We start from the raw sequence: 18,209 nt of genomic DNA, 5'->3' as shown, positions 1-18,209 counted from the left end.
TGACATGAGAGGCACCAACATGACTGACAAATTAATGCCCATATTGCTGGAATCCAGAAGCTTAAATTTCTAAATTCTAGCAAACTGAAGTATGGCTCTGACAGCTAGATCATCTTGTCTATTAACCTTTTTTTTTAAGAAGCAATCAAAACAATTCATTTTCTCAAAATTTAAAGCCATGATATACGGACTCTGTTTTCCTTAAGCTTTCTGACTTTCAAATACATATTACCACTGGTCATACGCAGAGTCACTTCACAAGTCACAAAGGCAGGAGTGAAAAAAGGACTATATTCAAGTAAGTTTTTATGCTTCACAAGCAAAATAACACTGCTTGTGTATGTGGCTTACCAACTTATTACACCTCTTTAAAGAAAAAAAGAAAAAATCCCCAATCTGAAAAAGGTCATCAGAACTTTGCCAGAATGGATATTGTTTTTAACTTTTTTCTTAAACCCAGGTTCTCTTTCTTCAACCTATTTTTCTAGTTTTTGAAATTGAATAGCAGTTAGAAAACCGATCTAACTGCAGCACATCTTTTAAAATTACTTCAAGCTACCGGTGCCAATATTGGTAACATATATGATACATATATAATAAAGCGTGTACTTGATTACAACAGACACCTGCATAATTCTGACAAAATTTGCATATCTGGAAAAAAGGAACCTATTTTGATAATATTGATTATAATAGTCTAGGATGTCACTTATAACCAATATGCTAAAAAAAAAAAAATTTTAAGCAAATACATTTAAAAAAAAAAACGCCTTAATGACACATACTCTTTATTTCTTCTGGAAGTAGAGAAATGTAAGTGACTAAAAACTTCTGTAATTTCAATCCCAATGGAGAACCACTGCCCATCAGCTGACCTGGGGACCTACACACAAAGAGGGAGAAAAAAACAACTATTTAAAATCTATTTACAAATAAGCATACTGAAACAACTCTAAGTGGATTATGGCCCAAAAGTCTTTCAACAACAAATCACTCTTCTTTTTCTGAACCTGCATTTTATTTTTCAGTAAAATTTTGAGGAGCCTTCTGGTTACTGAGCCACAAGGCTCTTCTAGGAAAACACACGAGTGAATAACCTACTATACTACGTAGGCGTAGATTTCTTTTTTTAGGAAACGTCCCCCTACATTTACACATATATAAATCTTGTTAAACACCATTATCAAAAAATAAAAAAAAAGTCTAAAGATACGATAGTTTTAAATTATATTTTATTGTTTTCGACATATAATCCAATGACTAAATCTTTGGGTCTAAAGTAAAGAAATAACATTCATAGTAAAGACACATTATTAGTAATAAATTACTTTTGCAAGACGATTTAATTGTTACCATCTACTAAAGTCATATTTTTTCTGCTATATGCTTCTGCCAGGAACATTATCTGTTAATCGAACACAGCAGAGTACTAGAAAACTACAGGTGTCTCACAATAAATGTGTCTGGCAACTCTTTTAGAAAGCGCCAAGCTTTTTTTTAATGGCTTTGCTGCTCTCCAGCTGTCTAAATGCTTCAAAAAACTATTCAACAGTAATGAATAATTTGAAAACTAAAAATAATTGGAAAATCAAGCATTGCTATGCTCTCCCAATAGCTATTAAACAGGACTAAACATTAATATACCTTGGCACGGGCCGATTAAACATTTTTAAAGAAATTTAGTAGGGGTGGGTAATTTTTTTTTTTTTCTGTTCAGAAGCATATCAAACAGAATATATACACGTAAACATGCAGTTAATCAATATCAGAAAGACAACATAATTTCAGAAGCAGGGGAAAATATTGAAGACATAACTCAAGAATACAGACCAGGATGGGAGATGAGAGGGTAGAGGAGGTTAGAAGCTGAAGAAAGACACGAAAAGAGAGAGAATGGAGGGAGGGAGTGGGCTGAGCAGGCTGTCTCATTAGGGCGAGAGCAACTGGGAGTATGTAGCAAGGTATATATTAAGTTTTTGTGTGAGACTGACTTGATTTCTAAGCTTTCACTTAAAGCACAATAAAAATTAAAAAAAAAAAAAGAATATAGACCACACTCCAGAAAATAAGGCAAAGCCACAATACTGACAACCTCTTCTCACTGTCAACTTTTTCAAAAGGTCAAAGTGCCAAATAAGGAAATATATTATGGACACGGGGAGCCACTGTCAAATACAGAAATGGGAAAGGTAATTTCCTGTAGGGGTGGACTGGAATTGAGTATACTAGTATGAATTCATGATTCTTAATATAGCTAACAGCTAGCTAGAGAGCAGACAGGCATGGAAGTAGATCCAGATGTGTATGGGGGTATCTGCTCAGCAGACAGAGCTAAGAAAGAAACATACACACACACACACAGAGGGAGGGAGACAATGGTCAGGCAAATGTGGTAAAATATTAACATTTGAGGAATAAAGATGCAACCATACGAGAACTCTTTGTGTTATTCTCACAACTTGTCCATAACTCTAAAATTAAGTCAAAATAAAAAGGGGGAAAAAAACACAAAAAAACTTTAAAGTGCTGGTTCATCAATGTCAGTATAATTTCCAAGAAGAAAGAAAGTGAGCTACATAAAATATACTTTTTAAAAGCCTAAGAATTTTTTTTTTTTTAAGAATAGAGGGGTTCAAGGTGAGGAAAGTCAACAAGGCAAAAAGGAAAGGAGGAGCACTTGATACAAATAACAGAAGAAAGCCAAGAAGAATAACAAATATAGAAGGGATTACACGATAAGAAAAAGTTAAATGTCTATGAGGCAGCACATGTAGTATGTACCAAATGCATTAAACGATCTGATCATGGTCCATAAACATGACAGACTTGTGTATCAAACACTTATTCCTGCATCACCACTAGGTAACAGGTTTACCTGCTATACAGAGAGCTCTCTGAAAGCGCATCCATTAGCGGTCCAATAATAAACTAAAAAAAAAAAAGCACACAATTGGTACTGGGTTTTTACTGCAATTCTGAGAACTCAGCTGGCCCTGACGGCGCACCCTGAACAGGGCTGTCGAACGGCTGCTGTCAGCAAAGCTGCCGGCTTACCCTCTGGGTTAAGTCAGTGACGGTCTTTGAGAGTACCTTGTTTCTACCAGAACAACAAAATGAGTACAGAATTTTCCCACCTGATCAAAATGTACAGGATACTCAGAAGAGAGCTGATGTGTTGGGTCAAGAAGGAAGAAAGAACCTGAAGTGGGACACGTGCTGGGAAATAAATGCAGTAACAAACAAAACACAAAAAGATACACAAGCCGAAATTAAGCGCCTATGCCTGGAAGATAAAGTAGGAAAATTTATCTCCACAACTATTACTAGACACTGGTCAAAAGACCAGGCTTAAAGGAAGTACAAAAAGGACAGAGGAACGTGGGAAAGGGTGCATATCAGAATACTGTAGCATATACTCAGATAATTTAAAAAATTTACGTAAGTTACCTCTAAGTAAGTGGTAAATTACTAAACCTAAGTAATTGTGAAACTCAAATAAACACTATAACATAAAACTAACAATCACAGCTATAATTCTCAAAGTCTCTTTATTTTGTGTGATTCCTGACAAATAGAAATATAAAAGCTTAAAATAATTATGGTTCGAAAGGCGATTTGCTTAAGAAAGTAAGCAACAGTGATTCATTGCCTCAGAACTGGGGTAGCATCTCTAAACTAAGAGCAATAATTCAGCGATTCAAAATTATGGTAATAACAGCATCATCAAAAAGCCTCCATACCATAGATTCCGCACTCTAGAATATTGGTACCACATAACTCCTTATTCAGAATGGTAATGATGCAGGCAGATCTAGCATTCACTCCTCAACAAACTAGATTAAACTTTTTCTAAATATGATAGCTAAGTTGAGGGAAACAGGATTTATTGCATACAAATCTATAAAATACTACTTGCAATTTTAGAGCTTCATTCAGCTGCTAACCAAAAGGTCCACAGTTTGAGCCCACCATCTGCTCTGCAGGAAAAGATGCGGCAGTCTGCTTCCATAAAGGTTACAGCCTTGGAAGCCCTGTGGGGGTAGTTCTACTCTGTCCTACAGAGCTGCTATGAGTCAGAATCAACTTGAAGGCAGTGGATTTGGTTTTTGGTTTTATATACATATAGTCCCTGGGTCTGCAAATGGTCTGCACTTGACTACTAACCTAAAGGTTGGCTGTACAAACCCACCCAGCGATGCCACGGAAGAAAGGCCTGACGATCTGTTTCTTTAATGATTATACCCAAGAAAACCCCATGGGGCAGGTCTACTCTAACACGTGGGGTTGCTATGAGTCAGAACCAACTCCACAGCAACAGGTTTGTTTTTTGGGGGCATATACTTTTAAAGATGACACAAAACCAAAAAAAAAGAAACCCAGTGCCATTGAGTCGATTCCAACTCATAGCGACCCTATAGGACAGAGTAGAGCTGCCCCATAGTTTCCAAGGAGCACCTGGCGGATTCGAACTGCCAACCCTTTGGTTAGCAGCCATAGCACTTAACCACCACGCCACCAGGGTTTCCAAGATGACACAGGATACGACAAATGCCTTTACCTCTCATCTTTTGACAAAACCAAAAAACTAAACCCATTACCATCGAGTCTATTCCAACTCATGGTGATCTTTACAGAACGGAGCAGAACTGTCCCATAGGGTTTCCAAGGAGTGACTGGTGCATTCGAACTGCAGACCTTTTGGTTAGCAACCTGAGCTCTTAACCACTGTGCCACCAGGGCTCCATCTTTTGACAAAGGGGACAAAAAAAAAAAAGGATAGGCTATTACCTCAGAAAATTCTGGTGAAAATGGAAGAACCCTTGTTTCATAGAGCTCTAAAAAATGGGTAACACCTTCTTTGGTCAGGACTTTATTTTCACTTTCAAACATTCTTTTATAAATACACATATGCCAGGATGGGTGAAAGAGCCAAAATCCTGTGGAAATAAGCATCTCATGTTAACATGTGCCTCTTAAATTATGTCTCTCTCTACCCAGGTTACATAGATTATATATTCATAATAAATGCATATACACATAAACACATTAACTTCATTCGAACACTATCAAAGTGAGTGAGTTTGGTTTTAATCACATCCAAGAGGTATCCAAGAGGTTTTATTATCGAATAACAAAAATAACTTCAGTATAACACCATTTCACTTAGAAAGGCCGCACACAAGCACTATAGATGCTACAGTATACAAAAATTAAATATTCCCCAAGCATGCAGATTGGAACTTTAGATCTGGGGTGGTTTCAATCAATTCTTCTCTCACCCTACTTCAATCAATTTTTCACACAGCAGCCAGAGTGATGTTCTTAAAATTCAAATCTGAAATGGTCACACTTCGGTTTAAAACACTTAAATGGCTTCTCACAGTTCTTAGCATAAAACCCAAACTCCTTACCATGGTCTACAAAGCATGAGTGGACCCCTGACTCCTACTCTACCAATACGTACCCGCCCCCTATACCCCCTTGGCTCCAGCCACACTTGTCCTCTGTTCCTCTACCTCCTCCAGCTGTTTCCCATCTCACAGTTTCTGCAAAAAGCATTGCTTCCTCAGCCTAGAACTCTAAGCTCAGATGTCATTTCCTAAGAAAGGCCTTCCTTAGTCACCCTACCTAAAGTATGGCCCCACCGTACACTTTCCAGCCCCTTGTTTGCTTCCTCATAGAACTCACCATAATCAAAAATTATTTTTTCTATTTCTTTGTGGAAAACAGACAAAAATCAACTGAAAAACACCACATATGTCTCACCACTTTATCCCAGTGCTTAGCATATACTGGGTACTAGGTAAATATCTATTAAGTGAATGCATAAACGAGTAAACAAATTAAAAATGGAATGTGTACCATATACGTATTTTTCTAATTTTTCTGAAATATTCTTTAGTTCTATTAGAAAAAAAAATTCAGTACTTTTTAGTCATGACATCCTATAAATAAGCTGGTCCATTATTTATAATTCACACCAAGATGCTTGTGCAATTCTTTGGAAATGGTAATTTTTCAAAATCAGTTGTTGTTATTTGGTTTGCCAAGGGCTATGGGTAAAACGTGATAATAAATGCATTATTTTAATGCTAAATGCATAAGTGAAGTCACAACGGGATTCAATTAAATTCTAGCCCCAGGTGGGACTATAGATTCTTATGGTCTGTGAAAAAATCCCAGTGTATCAGAAAACAATCAGCTGAATAAAGCTCAATTCCTAAGGGATCAAACTACTAAGATTGCAATTATCTAGAGTAGGCAGTAAAATCCATTTACCTAGGTTAATTTTCAGGTGTAAACCCTATAATGCAGCCTTTTATCCCTCATATGAATACAAAACACTGTTAGCCTGCATTTAGCTGTTTCACTGATCTGAATTTCAATTCATAAAGTAATTTTAGGAAGCTCCAGTTTCATTTTATTTCCCATAATACAGTTGCGAATAAGGGCTTAAAAACCATATTTAAAATACACCCTGGAATTTTCTGTTCCTAAGAGGTCCAAGATACAGAACAATAATTGAAACCAAAAAGAGTGATTCTAACAAAATACTGAGTAGCAGATACAGTAAGAGGATAAAAATGGAAATTAGTTAACATATATAATCATAAAAAGAACAAAGAGCAATTATTAAAAACATACAATATACCATCTTTAAAACATAACCAAAGAGTCCTTATTTTTTAAAGATACGAATCAAAATATTTACAAATGAGATAATGCGGTGTCTAGATGTACTTCAAAACAACGTGGTAGGGAGTAAGTAGGGGAGGTTATTTATGGTAGGAGAAGCAGGACTGGCCACGAGTTGATCATTGTTGAAGCTAGATGATGAGGGGTTCATCATACATACTCTTCTAGTTCCGTGTATGTTTGAAATTTTCCATAATAAAAGGTTTACAAACTTAAGCATACCTCCAAGTCACAGAAAACTGTGTAGTCATTTACGATGACGTTCTCAAAGACTATTTAAGGATATGGGTAAATGCACTGGATACTCTGCTAAGTGAGATAAAGTACTGTGAACAATATGGCCCAAAGGGTGTATGCTATGGATTGAATTGCATCCCCCCAAGATTCGCGTTGAAGCCCTTAACCCCTGTACCTGTAAATATGATCCTGTTTGGAAACTGGGATTTTCATTTGTTATGTTAATGAGGTTATACCAAAGTAGGGTGTGTCCTAAACCTAATCACTTCTAAAGTGGGATCTTATAAAAAGACCAGAATAGACACAGAGACACACACAGGGGAAGACAGACACCATATGAGGACCCACCTAGAAGCAAAGAACACCAAGGACTGCTGGCAGACACCAGAAACTAAGAGAGATGTCTACAGAAGGAACTGACATGGCCAAGACCCTGACTGGGACTTCTAGCCTCCACAACTGTGAGAAAATAAATATCTGTCCTTTAAAGCCACCCAATTATGGTATTTTTTTTGTTATGGCAGCACTGAGTAACTAAGACAGTGTATATCGGAAATGCTAATGCTATTATCTCTTGGTGGCAGTGCTATGAGATGATTTATATTTTGTTCTTCACACTTTATGTTTTTCTAAATTCTTTATAATGAGCAAGTATTACTTATAAAATCAGGGGGTAAAACTATAAATGTTATAAAAAATTAAAATAAAATTAACCATTACCTTTCTCCTCTGACACTGCATAATCAAACAGATTATTTAGCTTTGGTAAGACTGGCTTTATAACATGTATCTGAAAATAAAAATTAAAATAGCGTATGAAATGAAAACTTATCTTTAAAAACTTAAGGGAATTTTCATCTATTTATATAATAGCCTTTCTTCTGTGCTTTTACCCCTATGTAAAAAATACAGACAAGGACCCTGATCCTTTCAACTTTTAAATGGTATAAATCCAAGAACGTAAGATTGATTCTGGCAAAGCTAATAAATATAACCTAGAATAGAGTTACAATAATACACCCACTCCTCACTGATTGACATGGTTTGGTTCTAAGACCAGGTCGTCACATGAAAATTGGCATGTAAAAATGGAGGATGACCACATCAGGTCACAAAAATGGAGGACGACTACATCATTATATAATTGCCAAATTATATCATTACATAACTGCCTCAACACTGAGAATCATGGCCAGCCAAGCTGACACATAACTTTAATCAACACAGCCAGCATTACTCTCGCCATGCATCTCGTCATTCGTTACTGCCAGGTGTATGTTGCTAATGCCCAAAATAGTTGGATAGATTTTTTTTACAACTGTCGTAAATGCAAAATGTTGGATAATGAGATAGTTGATAAGTGGAGTAGCTATATTTACATTTCTATATTGAATATCATAAACTAGGTCACGTAATCCTCAACAGTACTGGGAAATAGTAAGGGTGATAATACCAATATATTTCAAAGTGGAAAAAAACACTAAAATATTTTCTCCAGTGACTCAAGTTGCTCAAGCCAGTTCAGAGTTCAGTGTTCTTCGCACTACTCACACCATGTTGCAAAAGCCTTTGCTACAGACTTTAACTTATATATCCTTCAAAATATAGGCAAATAAGACTTTTTAAATTTCTATATATTTCATTCAGAATGCTAGCATGAATTCCCAGATCATACTAATTCACCATCAAATAAAACTGCTAACTGGCTATCCTTGTCACTTCACTTTTCCTGCCAAGTTCCTTCATCTATAAAATGAGGGATTAGACTTGGACAAACATATCCGGACGCTTCTTTTGCTATGAGGGCCCCCTTTTACGTTGCAAGAACTTCTGATAACCCATGCACAAAAATAGTGGGGGTTTTACAGATCTACTAATTAGGAAAGCCATAAAAGCTGACTTGAATTTAGAAATGCTTTTTCTTTATTCCTCATTCTTGTATCTATATATATTTAGCATGTATGAGTAATTCTTTATTTCCGTCCACAAAGAATACTAGGTACACATTTGGACTAACACCTTACAATGACTCCACAGATGGCTGGCCTCTTGGTGAACTACAGCTTAAAGACCGGGAACCCCCCCTACACCGGTGGTTCTCAAAGTATGGTCCAGAGATCAGCACCATAAGCACTGCCTTGGAACGTGTTAAAAATTAAAATTCTCAGGCCTCACCCCAGACTTGCTAAATCAGAAACTCTAGAGGTGGGGCCCAGAAATTTACAGTTTAACAAACCATCCAGGTGATTCTGATGAACCATAAAGTTTGAGAGCCATCACAGTAGATCAGATAAGCTTAAGATTAAAAACCCTAAGATTAAAAATTCCATGATTCTACAAAAACTAATCCAAAGTCAATTACAAATGATTTTTTGATTGCCCAGTCTATTGAAAAATCTATCCCACCAATCAGGATTATAAATTCAGATTCAATCAGCAAGTAATGTTCAAAGAAATAGGAATATACAGATATAAGAATTAAAAAAGAAAGAAAACCTACAAAATTAAAGGGCAATTATTTACTTTAACTCACCTTTAGAATTCTTTGGAATTGCTTTAAGTAAAAATCTTCCTAAAGTTTTTTTTTTTTTAGATTTTCATGAACAAGGTACAGAAACTAAACGCTAACACTTTAGGATTAAATATCAAGGGAAGACAAAATAAGACTAAATTTTTTAAAACAATAATCTAAGCCAAACAAAAGCATTATTTAATTTCCTAAAATAATTTACATTCAATTTTAAATATTTATGTTAGAAAACAAAGTATGTTTGAATTCTATCATGCTATATCCAAGTTGATCTTCAAAAAAAAAAAATCCATTGTCGTCAAGTTGATTTCAATTCATAGCAACCCCACAGGACAGAGTAGAACTGTCCCACAGGGTTTCCAAGGAGCGGCTGCTAGATTCGAACTGCTCACCTTTTGGTTAACAGCCAAGCTCTTAACCACTGTGCCACCAGGGCTCCAAGTTAATTTTTAGTACTGCTTATTCAAAATGTTTTTTTAAAAATGAAAATTACATCCCTAGAGGCTTTGCTAAAAATATGAAAACACTTACCTGGTTTCCTTCTAGTGTTTCCATAATTAAAATATAGTTTTCCCAAAATTTTAGAAGCTCATCTTTTTTCTTTTCATTCCACCAAAACACACTTGGGTCTGATATGGTTTAAAAAAAACAAACAGAATTAGTTCCTCCTCATTTTGCCCATTTCACAAGTTTCTTAATGAAAACTGTTCTTAAAATAATAACTCTATTGCCAAATGTTATATTCTCAAATAATGAAGGGTATGCCCCTGTATCAAAGCCTAGAAGAGACAAGGCTTCCTCGGACTAACAAAGATATCAAAAGAAAAATTGTTTTTAATTAAGGTTACTATTTTGGAGCCCTGGATAAGAATGGCAGATTTACCCATATAAACTCCACTTTCTCTCCCTCAGAACCTCACTGTAACAGTAAGATTTTTAGGGCAAAACTCCAGAGAATGGCACAAAAAGGGAAGCAGACAATAGTGATGAAATTTGGAATGTGAAAAGCAGACAAAAACCAAGCAAACTCAAGAAACTGAATAAACAGGCATAGAGGAAACCCAAAAAACAAAAAAAAAAAAGCAGTTAAAAAAAAAGGTGAAATTTGGACAATTTTTTAAAGACCAAGTGTGAGTTAGTTTGATACCTTAGAAACCCTGAGAACAACCCCAGGGAAGCCTATACCCACTGAACTAGCTCTTATCCACAGGCTTCCCTCGTGAAGCTGTGGCAAGGCAGGAGACCCATGGTAGCACAGGGCCTGCCTAGGTCTGAGAGTGGAGCAGGGCCAACTGGAGAAGGTCATCCGTACCCTATAGAAATACGAAATGGTGATCAACTGCCACTGGCAACACTCAGAAAACCTGCTATGCCAGTGGCGTCACTAGGGTTGGTGTCAACCAGTATGGTAACTCATGATGTTCCCCCCACACCCCACCCACAGGCCTCCTCCCATACCAGACTATAGAGAATTCTGAGTAATGTTTTTTGTATTAAATGTTACCCATAAATCGTAATTCCCGTATATCGCTCCTTTTCCTTTAGTTTCTACTTTATTCTCAAAAAAGTTACTGATACAGGTTCCAAATATGAATTCCCACAATACTGTAGCTAAAACACGAGAAAATCTGACCAAATCAGCGACAATGAAAACAGCAGATGCTTGAAGCACGTGCAGATGAAACCATGTGATTCCAAGTGTCACTGTAATTGGGTAATAGTGACAGCTCTAACCTGAGCGCATTAGAAGGTTCAAAGAGTAAGTCAGCAGAGTTTTAGCTTTGCAGGTATACTGAAACATGTAAGCTAGGCTTATGAAAATGTTTTTGTTGTTATAATACAGGGATACTTTTATAAAAAAAAAAAAATTTCTGCTGAAACACTACCCAAAAATTTTATAGACAGTCATTTTGGTGTCACTCCCTCTGAGAGTGTCACCCAATGTGGTCCTCACTCCCCATACCCCCTTAGTGACACCACTGTGCTACACCCTGGACTACTCTCTGATAGGAGGCAAAAGCTCTCCGTCCCTGTAGGAGGGGCAGGAAACCCTCCCACACTCTCACCCCTGTCCCTACCCTAATACCAGGCAAAAGTTGGTGCCTCTAGGGGGGATAGAAAACCTTTTCTCCCCAACCTACACTGACCTTGGGCAAAGGCCATCTGTCACGGTGGAAGGGAAAGGAAACTGGCCCCTGCCCAATATCCTGAGCTGATACAAGGCAGTGGTCTGCTACTGATGGGGTGGGGGAGGAAACTGGTGTGCAAGACCTACCAGACACAGGAGAATTCAGCTGCTACAGGAGAGGGTAAGAAAACGCACATGTGCTTTAGACCCTTCATTAAGTAGCAGGTAGAGTACCCCCGGGGAAGGAGCAGAAACAGCAAAAAATCTTGAATCCAGGTTCAAGTCCACCAGGCCTAAGGCTGAGGCTAGAGTAGGGGAAATTAAAAATCCTGTGCTCCTTATCACAAGCCTCATATGAAGCAACAAAGGTGAGCAGTCTACCCCTGAGGGAAGGGCAAAGCATGGAGACAGACCCCATCCGTGGAACAGGCATCCAGGGCTTGAGAAAAACTAAAAACAGTGAGAAAAAACATCTGGTGCTCCAGGCTTCACAGGTAGCAACAATCCATCACCGGAAGAATCTGAAGACTACAGTGCATTGAAGGTAATTATACCATCACAAAAAGACCAAGCCCAGCTCAATTACAAACTAAACTGACTCAACACCCACCCCCCAAAACTAACATCCTGACTGACAGAAGAGTGACTACTGCTAGGCATAAATATTTACTTCAGTCACTACTGTTGTTCTTTTACACACAATATCTAAAATTTCTAAGACAGAAAAAAGCAAGAAAAAAAATGACCCACTGTCAACAGGAAAAACAGAAAACAAAACCAAACCCAGAGATGGTCCAAGTGTAGGATGTGAAAATAACTATGATTAATATAAAAAGGATCGAGTGGAAAAAGCAGACATACATGCATGAACAGAGAGGATTTTCAGGGATGGAAACTACAACAAAGTAAAAAACTCACAGCGACCCTATAGTACCAAACAGAAATACTAGAAATAAAAACATTAAAGATAAAGATGAAATTACTGCCATGCTTTGTCTTAAAATCTACCTCAGGAAACTACTGGAGGATGCACTTCAACAAAACAAGTGAGTAAACCAAAGGAAAGGAGAGTGTAAACCACGGAAAATGAGGTCCAACACAGAACTCAGGTAAAGGGAATACCCAGGATGATGGTGAAGACTGATCTTTAGGAGGTCAGCTGTCCACCAGGCATAAAGAGCAACAATCAGTATGTGAGCATATTAAAGGATTCTGGAGAGATGACTTCTAGAACACAAAACTTGTAAAATGCCTTCACTGACAATTGGCAAAGAACTGGTAGCTGAATTAGTGCTAAATTCAGGTAAAACCAAATTTTTAAATGGCATAATCCTAGAAAAAACTTCTGGGAAAGGAAAAATAGTCATAGTTTATTATATGGACCACCTCTGAACAGCATTTACAGTCATTATTTTGTAAATGCTGAGTACTCATTTAAGCAAAATTATAACCATAAAGTGGATGTTACAATATGTTATAACCAAAAAAAAAGTCCCAAAACTGTTTCCGTCAAGGTCGATTCTGACTCATAGCAACCCTAAAGGACAGAGCAGAACTGCCCCATAGTTTCCAAGGAGCACGTGGTGGATTCCAACTGCCAACCTTTTGGTTAGTAGTAGTAGCACTTAACCACTATACCACCAGGGTTTCCATGATATAGCTAGGATACCTGAGGATACATTATTTTAAGACATAGAGATAAATATCAAACTAATCAGCTAAAGAGCTGAAAGTGGTTGTTTTCTGAAATGGAAGAAGTGTGGGGAGGGGAGAGAATGAAAAGACTATTGTTTAGCCTTAAAATTCTGCAGAATGACTGACTCTCAAATAAGTGCATGTTTAGTTTTGATAATTTTTTTTTTCAGTTTTCCAGTGAAAACCCTCACCCACTGATCACCTATTTGTGGATTATTAAAATATTTACTGTCTAATTTGTAAATGTATATAAAAATCTAATAACCTACTCAGAACTGCAACCAAAAGGAAACCTTTACTTGTAATAAACGAATAGTCAGCTAAGGTTTAAAGAGTAGAAATCGTCTATCTATGGAGACAATTTTGAATCAATCCGTTCTGAATTTTGGTAACTTAAAAATAAATTTAAGAGGACTTAAGCGTCTTTTCACACACTTCATGGTCAAACCGATCATTAGTAACATACCAAACTGAAGGGAGGGCTTATTTCATCTACCCTTTTTCTGTAATAAAGTGGGAAACATGGCTCAAAATGTAAAATTTTTTTAAAAAGTATTTAAAATCTGACCCATCCCCATTCTATTAAATTAATGGCAAAAATATCCTCAAAAGGTCGATTTAACGGCCATGTTTAACAAATATTAGTAAATCCTACTCCTAATTCCCAAGGGATATTTCAAAAAAATGTGATGGCTTTATTAACGCTTATTTCTAACACTCACTTAGCCACAACAGTTACTAACGTTCCTTTCAATCCGATGAATCTTAACCTTTCTTTTCTATTTGAGTGGCTCTACCAAATATAGTGCAAATTTGGGTTTGTAAAATTCGCCGTGGACTTGGGTCATCTTCTTAAATTACTCCACAGGTGCAGTATTTCACCTCACTCTGGATCAGAAAGTGGAGGAACTATAGACTGGTCACAACTGTAGTGATTTGTGTCACTTCAGGAAACACCTCCAGCCGAGGTTCCCAAGGTGTTCAGACTTTATGAGGACCGTCTGAAATAAGCAAATTCTGCAAAGGTCGCACTACAAGCTGGTTTTCCGAAGCAGGCGGGGTCCCCTGCCGGGAAGTCAAGCAGGACCGGGCGAGGGGCAAAGAGGCAAGTACCGTTTCCTTCCCGGGGGCTGCACGCGCAGTCTGCCCCCAGCTCCGCCGACACCTCCACGGCCCTTCGCAGCACATAGCGCGCCCTCTTGCGCGTGAGCGCGTCCTCCGCCTGAGCCAGGCCCGCCTGCACGGTCCTCCAGAAATGCCAGCACCGCCGGGCGTCGAGACCCACTTCTGGGCCGCGAGGGGCTCCGCCCGCGCCCGGCTCGGGCAGCAGCTTCTCAGCCAGGGCGCTCAGCACCAACAGCTGGCGCCCGACCCCGGCTAGCCCGGCGCCCGGACCCGAGGCCCCTGCCCGCGCGGCCGCAGCGCGCAGCCCCTCCCACACGGCCCGCAGCGCCTCCTCGCCGCACCGGCCCAGAACCGGCAGCAGCCGCCCGGCTGCCAGCGCCGCCGCCGCCTCCTCGGGCGGCCCGGCCTCGGCGTCGCTCAGCGCCACGGCCACGGCAGCCTGCACCACCCGCTCTAGCAGCGCGCTGTCTTCGCGCGGCCGCAGGCAGGGGCTGACAGCCACGAGGACCTCCACCGCCGCCTCGGCGCCCGGCCCGTCGGGTACGCAGGCAGCGCCCCCGGAGGCCCCCTCGTGGCCGGAATCCGGCCGCACAGCGCGCAGGTCGCGCAGAGCCTCCTCAGCCAGCGCGGCCACCCACTGCGGGCCCCCCGCGAGGCGGACACACGAGTGCAGGGCCCCGGCGGCCGCCCTCAGGACACGGCGGCGGAGGCGCGGCGACTCTGGGCCGGGCTCCCGCAGCAGAGGCACGAGGTACCCGACTGCCGCCTCGCGCGCCGCTTCCTGCAGCACCGCCGCGGGGCGCGCACCCGCGTCCCCGCCGCCCCCACGCGCCTCCTTGTCCTCGAGGCGCTGGAGAAGAAACCGCAGCGTCTCCACGCGCTCCGCAGACGCCTCCCCTCGGCAGAGCGCCCCAAGCAGGGCCCGGGGGTCCCTGCTCTCAGCAAGCAGCGCTTCCGCTAGCACCCACTCCATTTGCCGCGCGCGGCGCCGCCAGCACCAGACAACTTAAGGAAAGAGCTGCGCGTGCGCGGTGCGTGCGCGTGCCCCGACTGGGCGCGGGGGCGCGCGCGCTCCGCCGAAGGTTGTGGATTGCCGCCTACCACTCAGCCTTCAGTGCTTCTTTGGAAAGTGTTCCATTCCGCCCCAGCCCCTTACTGTGTTTTTTTTTAAGAATGCTAAACGTTTAAATCTTAGAATGTAATAGAAATAAAAGGATGCTTGAAAATAACATATTGTCTACATCAACTGCCTCGACTTCCTCATTGGAAACAGACCTGGAGTTTGGCCTGTACATGAGCACACAGTGACACGTGCTTGTGGGCACAGGCCCAAGGTTCACATAGAAGACCCACGTCACAATCACCTAGGAGCTTATGCTTAAAATCATGAGTGACGGATACTATCCAGCAGCCCTGCTGGCATAGTGGTTAAGTGCTATGGCTGCTAACCAAAAGGTCGGAAGTTCGAATCCACCAGGCGCTCCTTAGAAACTCTATGGAGCAGTTCTACCCTGTCCTGTACCGTTGCTATGAGTCAGAATCAACTTGACGGCAACGGGTTTTTGTTGGTTTTGGGTACCATCCAGGAAGAAGCTGACACGGTGGATCTGAAATGGGTCTGGACATCTTCGTTAAAATCAAGAAAGCACACATGATTTAGAGGTGCAGTCAGAATTGAAAAGCACTGTAATGCTGTAGGGGGTGTAAATGCAAAAGACTACACAGCCCACAAGGAACTCCGCCTTTCTCCAGAGCTGACACTAGGATGCATTGCACAATGCATTTCCTACATCCAAACTCGAAAATACTAGATGTGTCTGTTTTTTCTCTGGGGGCATCAAGTGTTAAATACAGAAATACAAAACCTCACCTCAGCATACGTGATACTTTTTTGCTGCCTGGCTCACTCCCAGGCAAACATGATATGGGTTGTCTTTACCTTCTAATCATAGAGGTCTGTCCCTTAGTCAACGGAGAAGACACAGCCCCGCCCGAAAGAGCTTGACATACATTAAACACCATGAGTTGATGTAATTTGAAGTTACCACTCCTGACATAGCCAAGATTTTTCAAAATTTCGGAGTCATTCAGTTTTCCATTGACAATGCATAAATGATTCTATTTTAAGCCCATTTTTAATGTGTCAGTAAATATTAATTCCCTTCAACATAATGTGCCAATAAATACCACTTCAATATATGTTCTTCATATCATTTCATCTGTTGAACAAAAACGGACAAAAATCTTGAATAGATACTTAGCAAATGAAAATATGCAAATAGTAAGCACAAGAAAAGGTATTCAACACCATTAGTCATCAAAGGAAATGCAAATTAAACCCACAGTGAGATACTACTTCACACCCACTTACAGTGACCCCATGTGAAAGTAGAGCTGCCCAGTAGGTTTTCCTAGCTTTGATGGTTAAGATTGTGTGTCATCTTGGCTGAGCCATGATTCTCAGTGTTTTGGCAGTCCAGTTGTATAATATGATCACTTCCATTTTGAGATTTGATATATGATCACCCCCATGATGGAATCTGCTGTGAGTAGCCAATCAGTTGAAAGGGAGTTTCCTTGGGTGTGTGGCCTGCATCCCAATATAAAGGGACATTCTGGCAGGGCTAGGCAGCTTTTTGCTTGTGCTGGATCCTGAAGCTGGTTCCTGTTCATCTGACCTCTGGCTCTTGGCACTTGAGCCAGCAGCTTACCTGCAGTCTTGCCTGCCAATCTTGGGATTCATCGATCTTCACAGCTTGTAAGCAAGAGCGCTCTCTGACCTGCCGATCTTGGGTTCACCAGTCGCTGCTGCTATGTGAATCAGGAGAAGCCTCTACCCTGACCCACGGAATTGGGAAGTACCCTACGACCACGTGAGTCATTTCCTTGATATAAATCTCGCTATATATACACATATATTTATATGCTTTACTGGTTTTGCTTCTCTAGAGAACCCAGCCTGAGACCCTAGCCTATAATCTTTATTTCCGTGTCTTTCTCCCCGGGAGCTGCTGGGTGAGTTTGAACCAGAAAACTTTTGGTTAGCAGTGAAGCACTTAACCATTGCTCCTTTCCCACCCTTTAATGAAAAACATTGTAAACACCAAATGTTGGCAAGAATGTGGAACAATTGGAAGTCCCATACATTAATGGTAGGAGTGAAAATGGTACAATCACTTTAGAAAACTATTTGTCAACTTCTTGTAAAGTTAAAATATACCCACTTTATGATTAGACTCTCCCACTCCTAGATATTTGCCTAAAAGAAATGAAAACATACACCAACAAAAAGCCTTGTGCATGAGTGTTTTTTGCAACATTATTCAGTATAGCCAATAACTGGTAACAACCCAAATGACCATCAATAGAAGAATGTGTGAGTAAATTATGATCTAGTCATGCAATAATGCTACTCAACAATAAAAAAGAATGGATTACTAATACATGCAGGAGCATGGATAAATCTCAAAAACTTGTCTTGATTATAGTTACAGAGCTGCTATAACCGAAGTACCACAGTGGGTGGCTTTAACAAACAAAAATTTATTTTCCTATTGTTTAGGAGGCTAGAAATCTGAACTCAGGGTGCCATCTCTAGGGAAGCCTTTTTCTCTCTATTGGCTCTTGGGGAAGGGTCCCTCTCTCTTCTCAACTTCTGTTTCTTTGTTCCTTGTAGATCTCACGTGGCATGGCATCTATCTTCCCGCAACTGTGCTTGCTTGTTTCATTTGCTCTTTTATATCTCAGAAGTGATTAACTTAAGACACACTACACTAATACTGCCTAATTAACATAACA

The 18,209-nt window shown here is 40.2% G+C and overlaps 1 protein-coding gene across 5 annotated transcripts in view; it reads right to left on the bottom strand.

Moving 5' to 3' along the window:
• TARBP1 (TAR (HIV-1) RNA binding protein 1) overlaps positions 1-15,430 on the bottom strand; it is an 84,403-nt gene extending 68,973 nt beyond the window's left edge. For all 5 annotated transcript variants that reach the window (XR_007515236.1, XM_049868047.1, XM_049868048.1 and 2 more), the window contains exons 1-6: positions 14,400-15,430; positions 9,995-10,092; positions 7,654-7,723; positions 4,789-4,937; positions 2,876-2,928; positions 786-883 (exon numbers count right to left, since the gene is read on the bottom strand). Coding sequence is in view for 4 of the 5 variants with exons in the window: in XM_049868047.1 (XP_049724004.1) it covers positions 786-883; positions 2,876-2,928; positions 4,789-4,937; positions 7,654-7,723; positions 9,995-10,092; positions 14,400-15,384 (1,453 nt within the window). In the remaining variant the exon portion in view is untranslated. The remainder of the gene's footprint in view (positions 1-785; positions 884-2,875; positions 2,929-4,788; positions 4,938-7,653; positions 7,724-9,994; positions 10,093-14,399) is intronic.
• Between the last annotated feature and the right edge of the window lie 2,779 nt (positions 15,431-18,209).

The sequence above is a fragment of the Elephas maximus genome, chromosome 24 (genome assembly GCF_024166365.1).
Source record: "Elephas maximus indicus isolate mEleMax1 chromosome 24, mEleMax1 primary haplotype, whole genome shotgun sequence".
Classification (NCBI taxonomy): domain Eukaryota; kingdom Metazoa; phylum Chordata; class Mammalia; order Proboscidea; family Elephantidae; genus Elephas; species Elephas maximus.
This window is presented reverse-complemented; position numbering and strand designations above follow the sequence as displayed.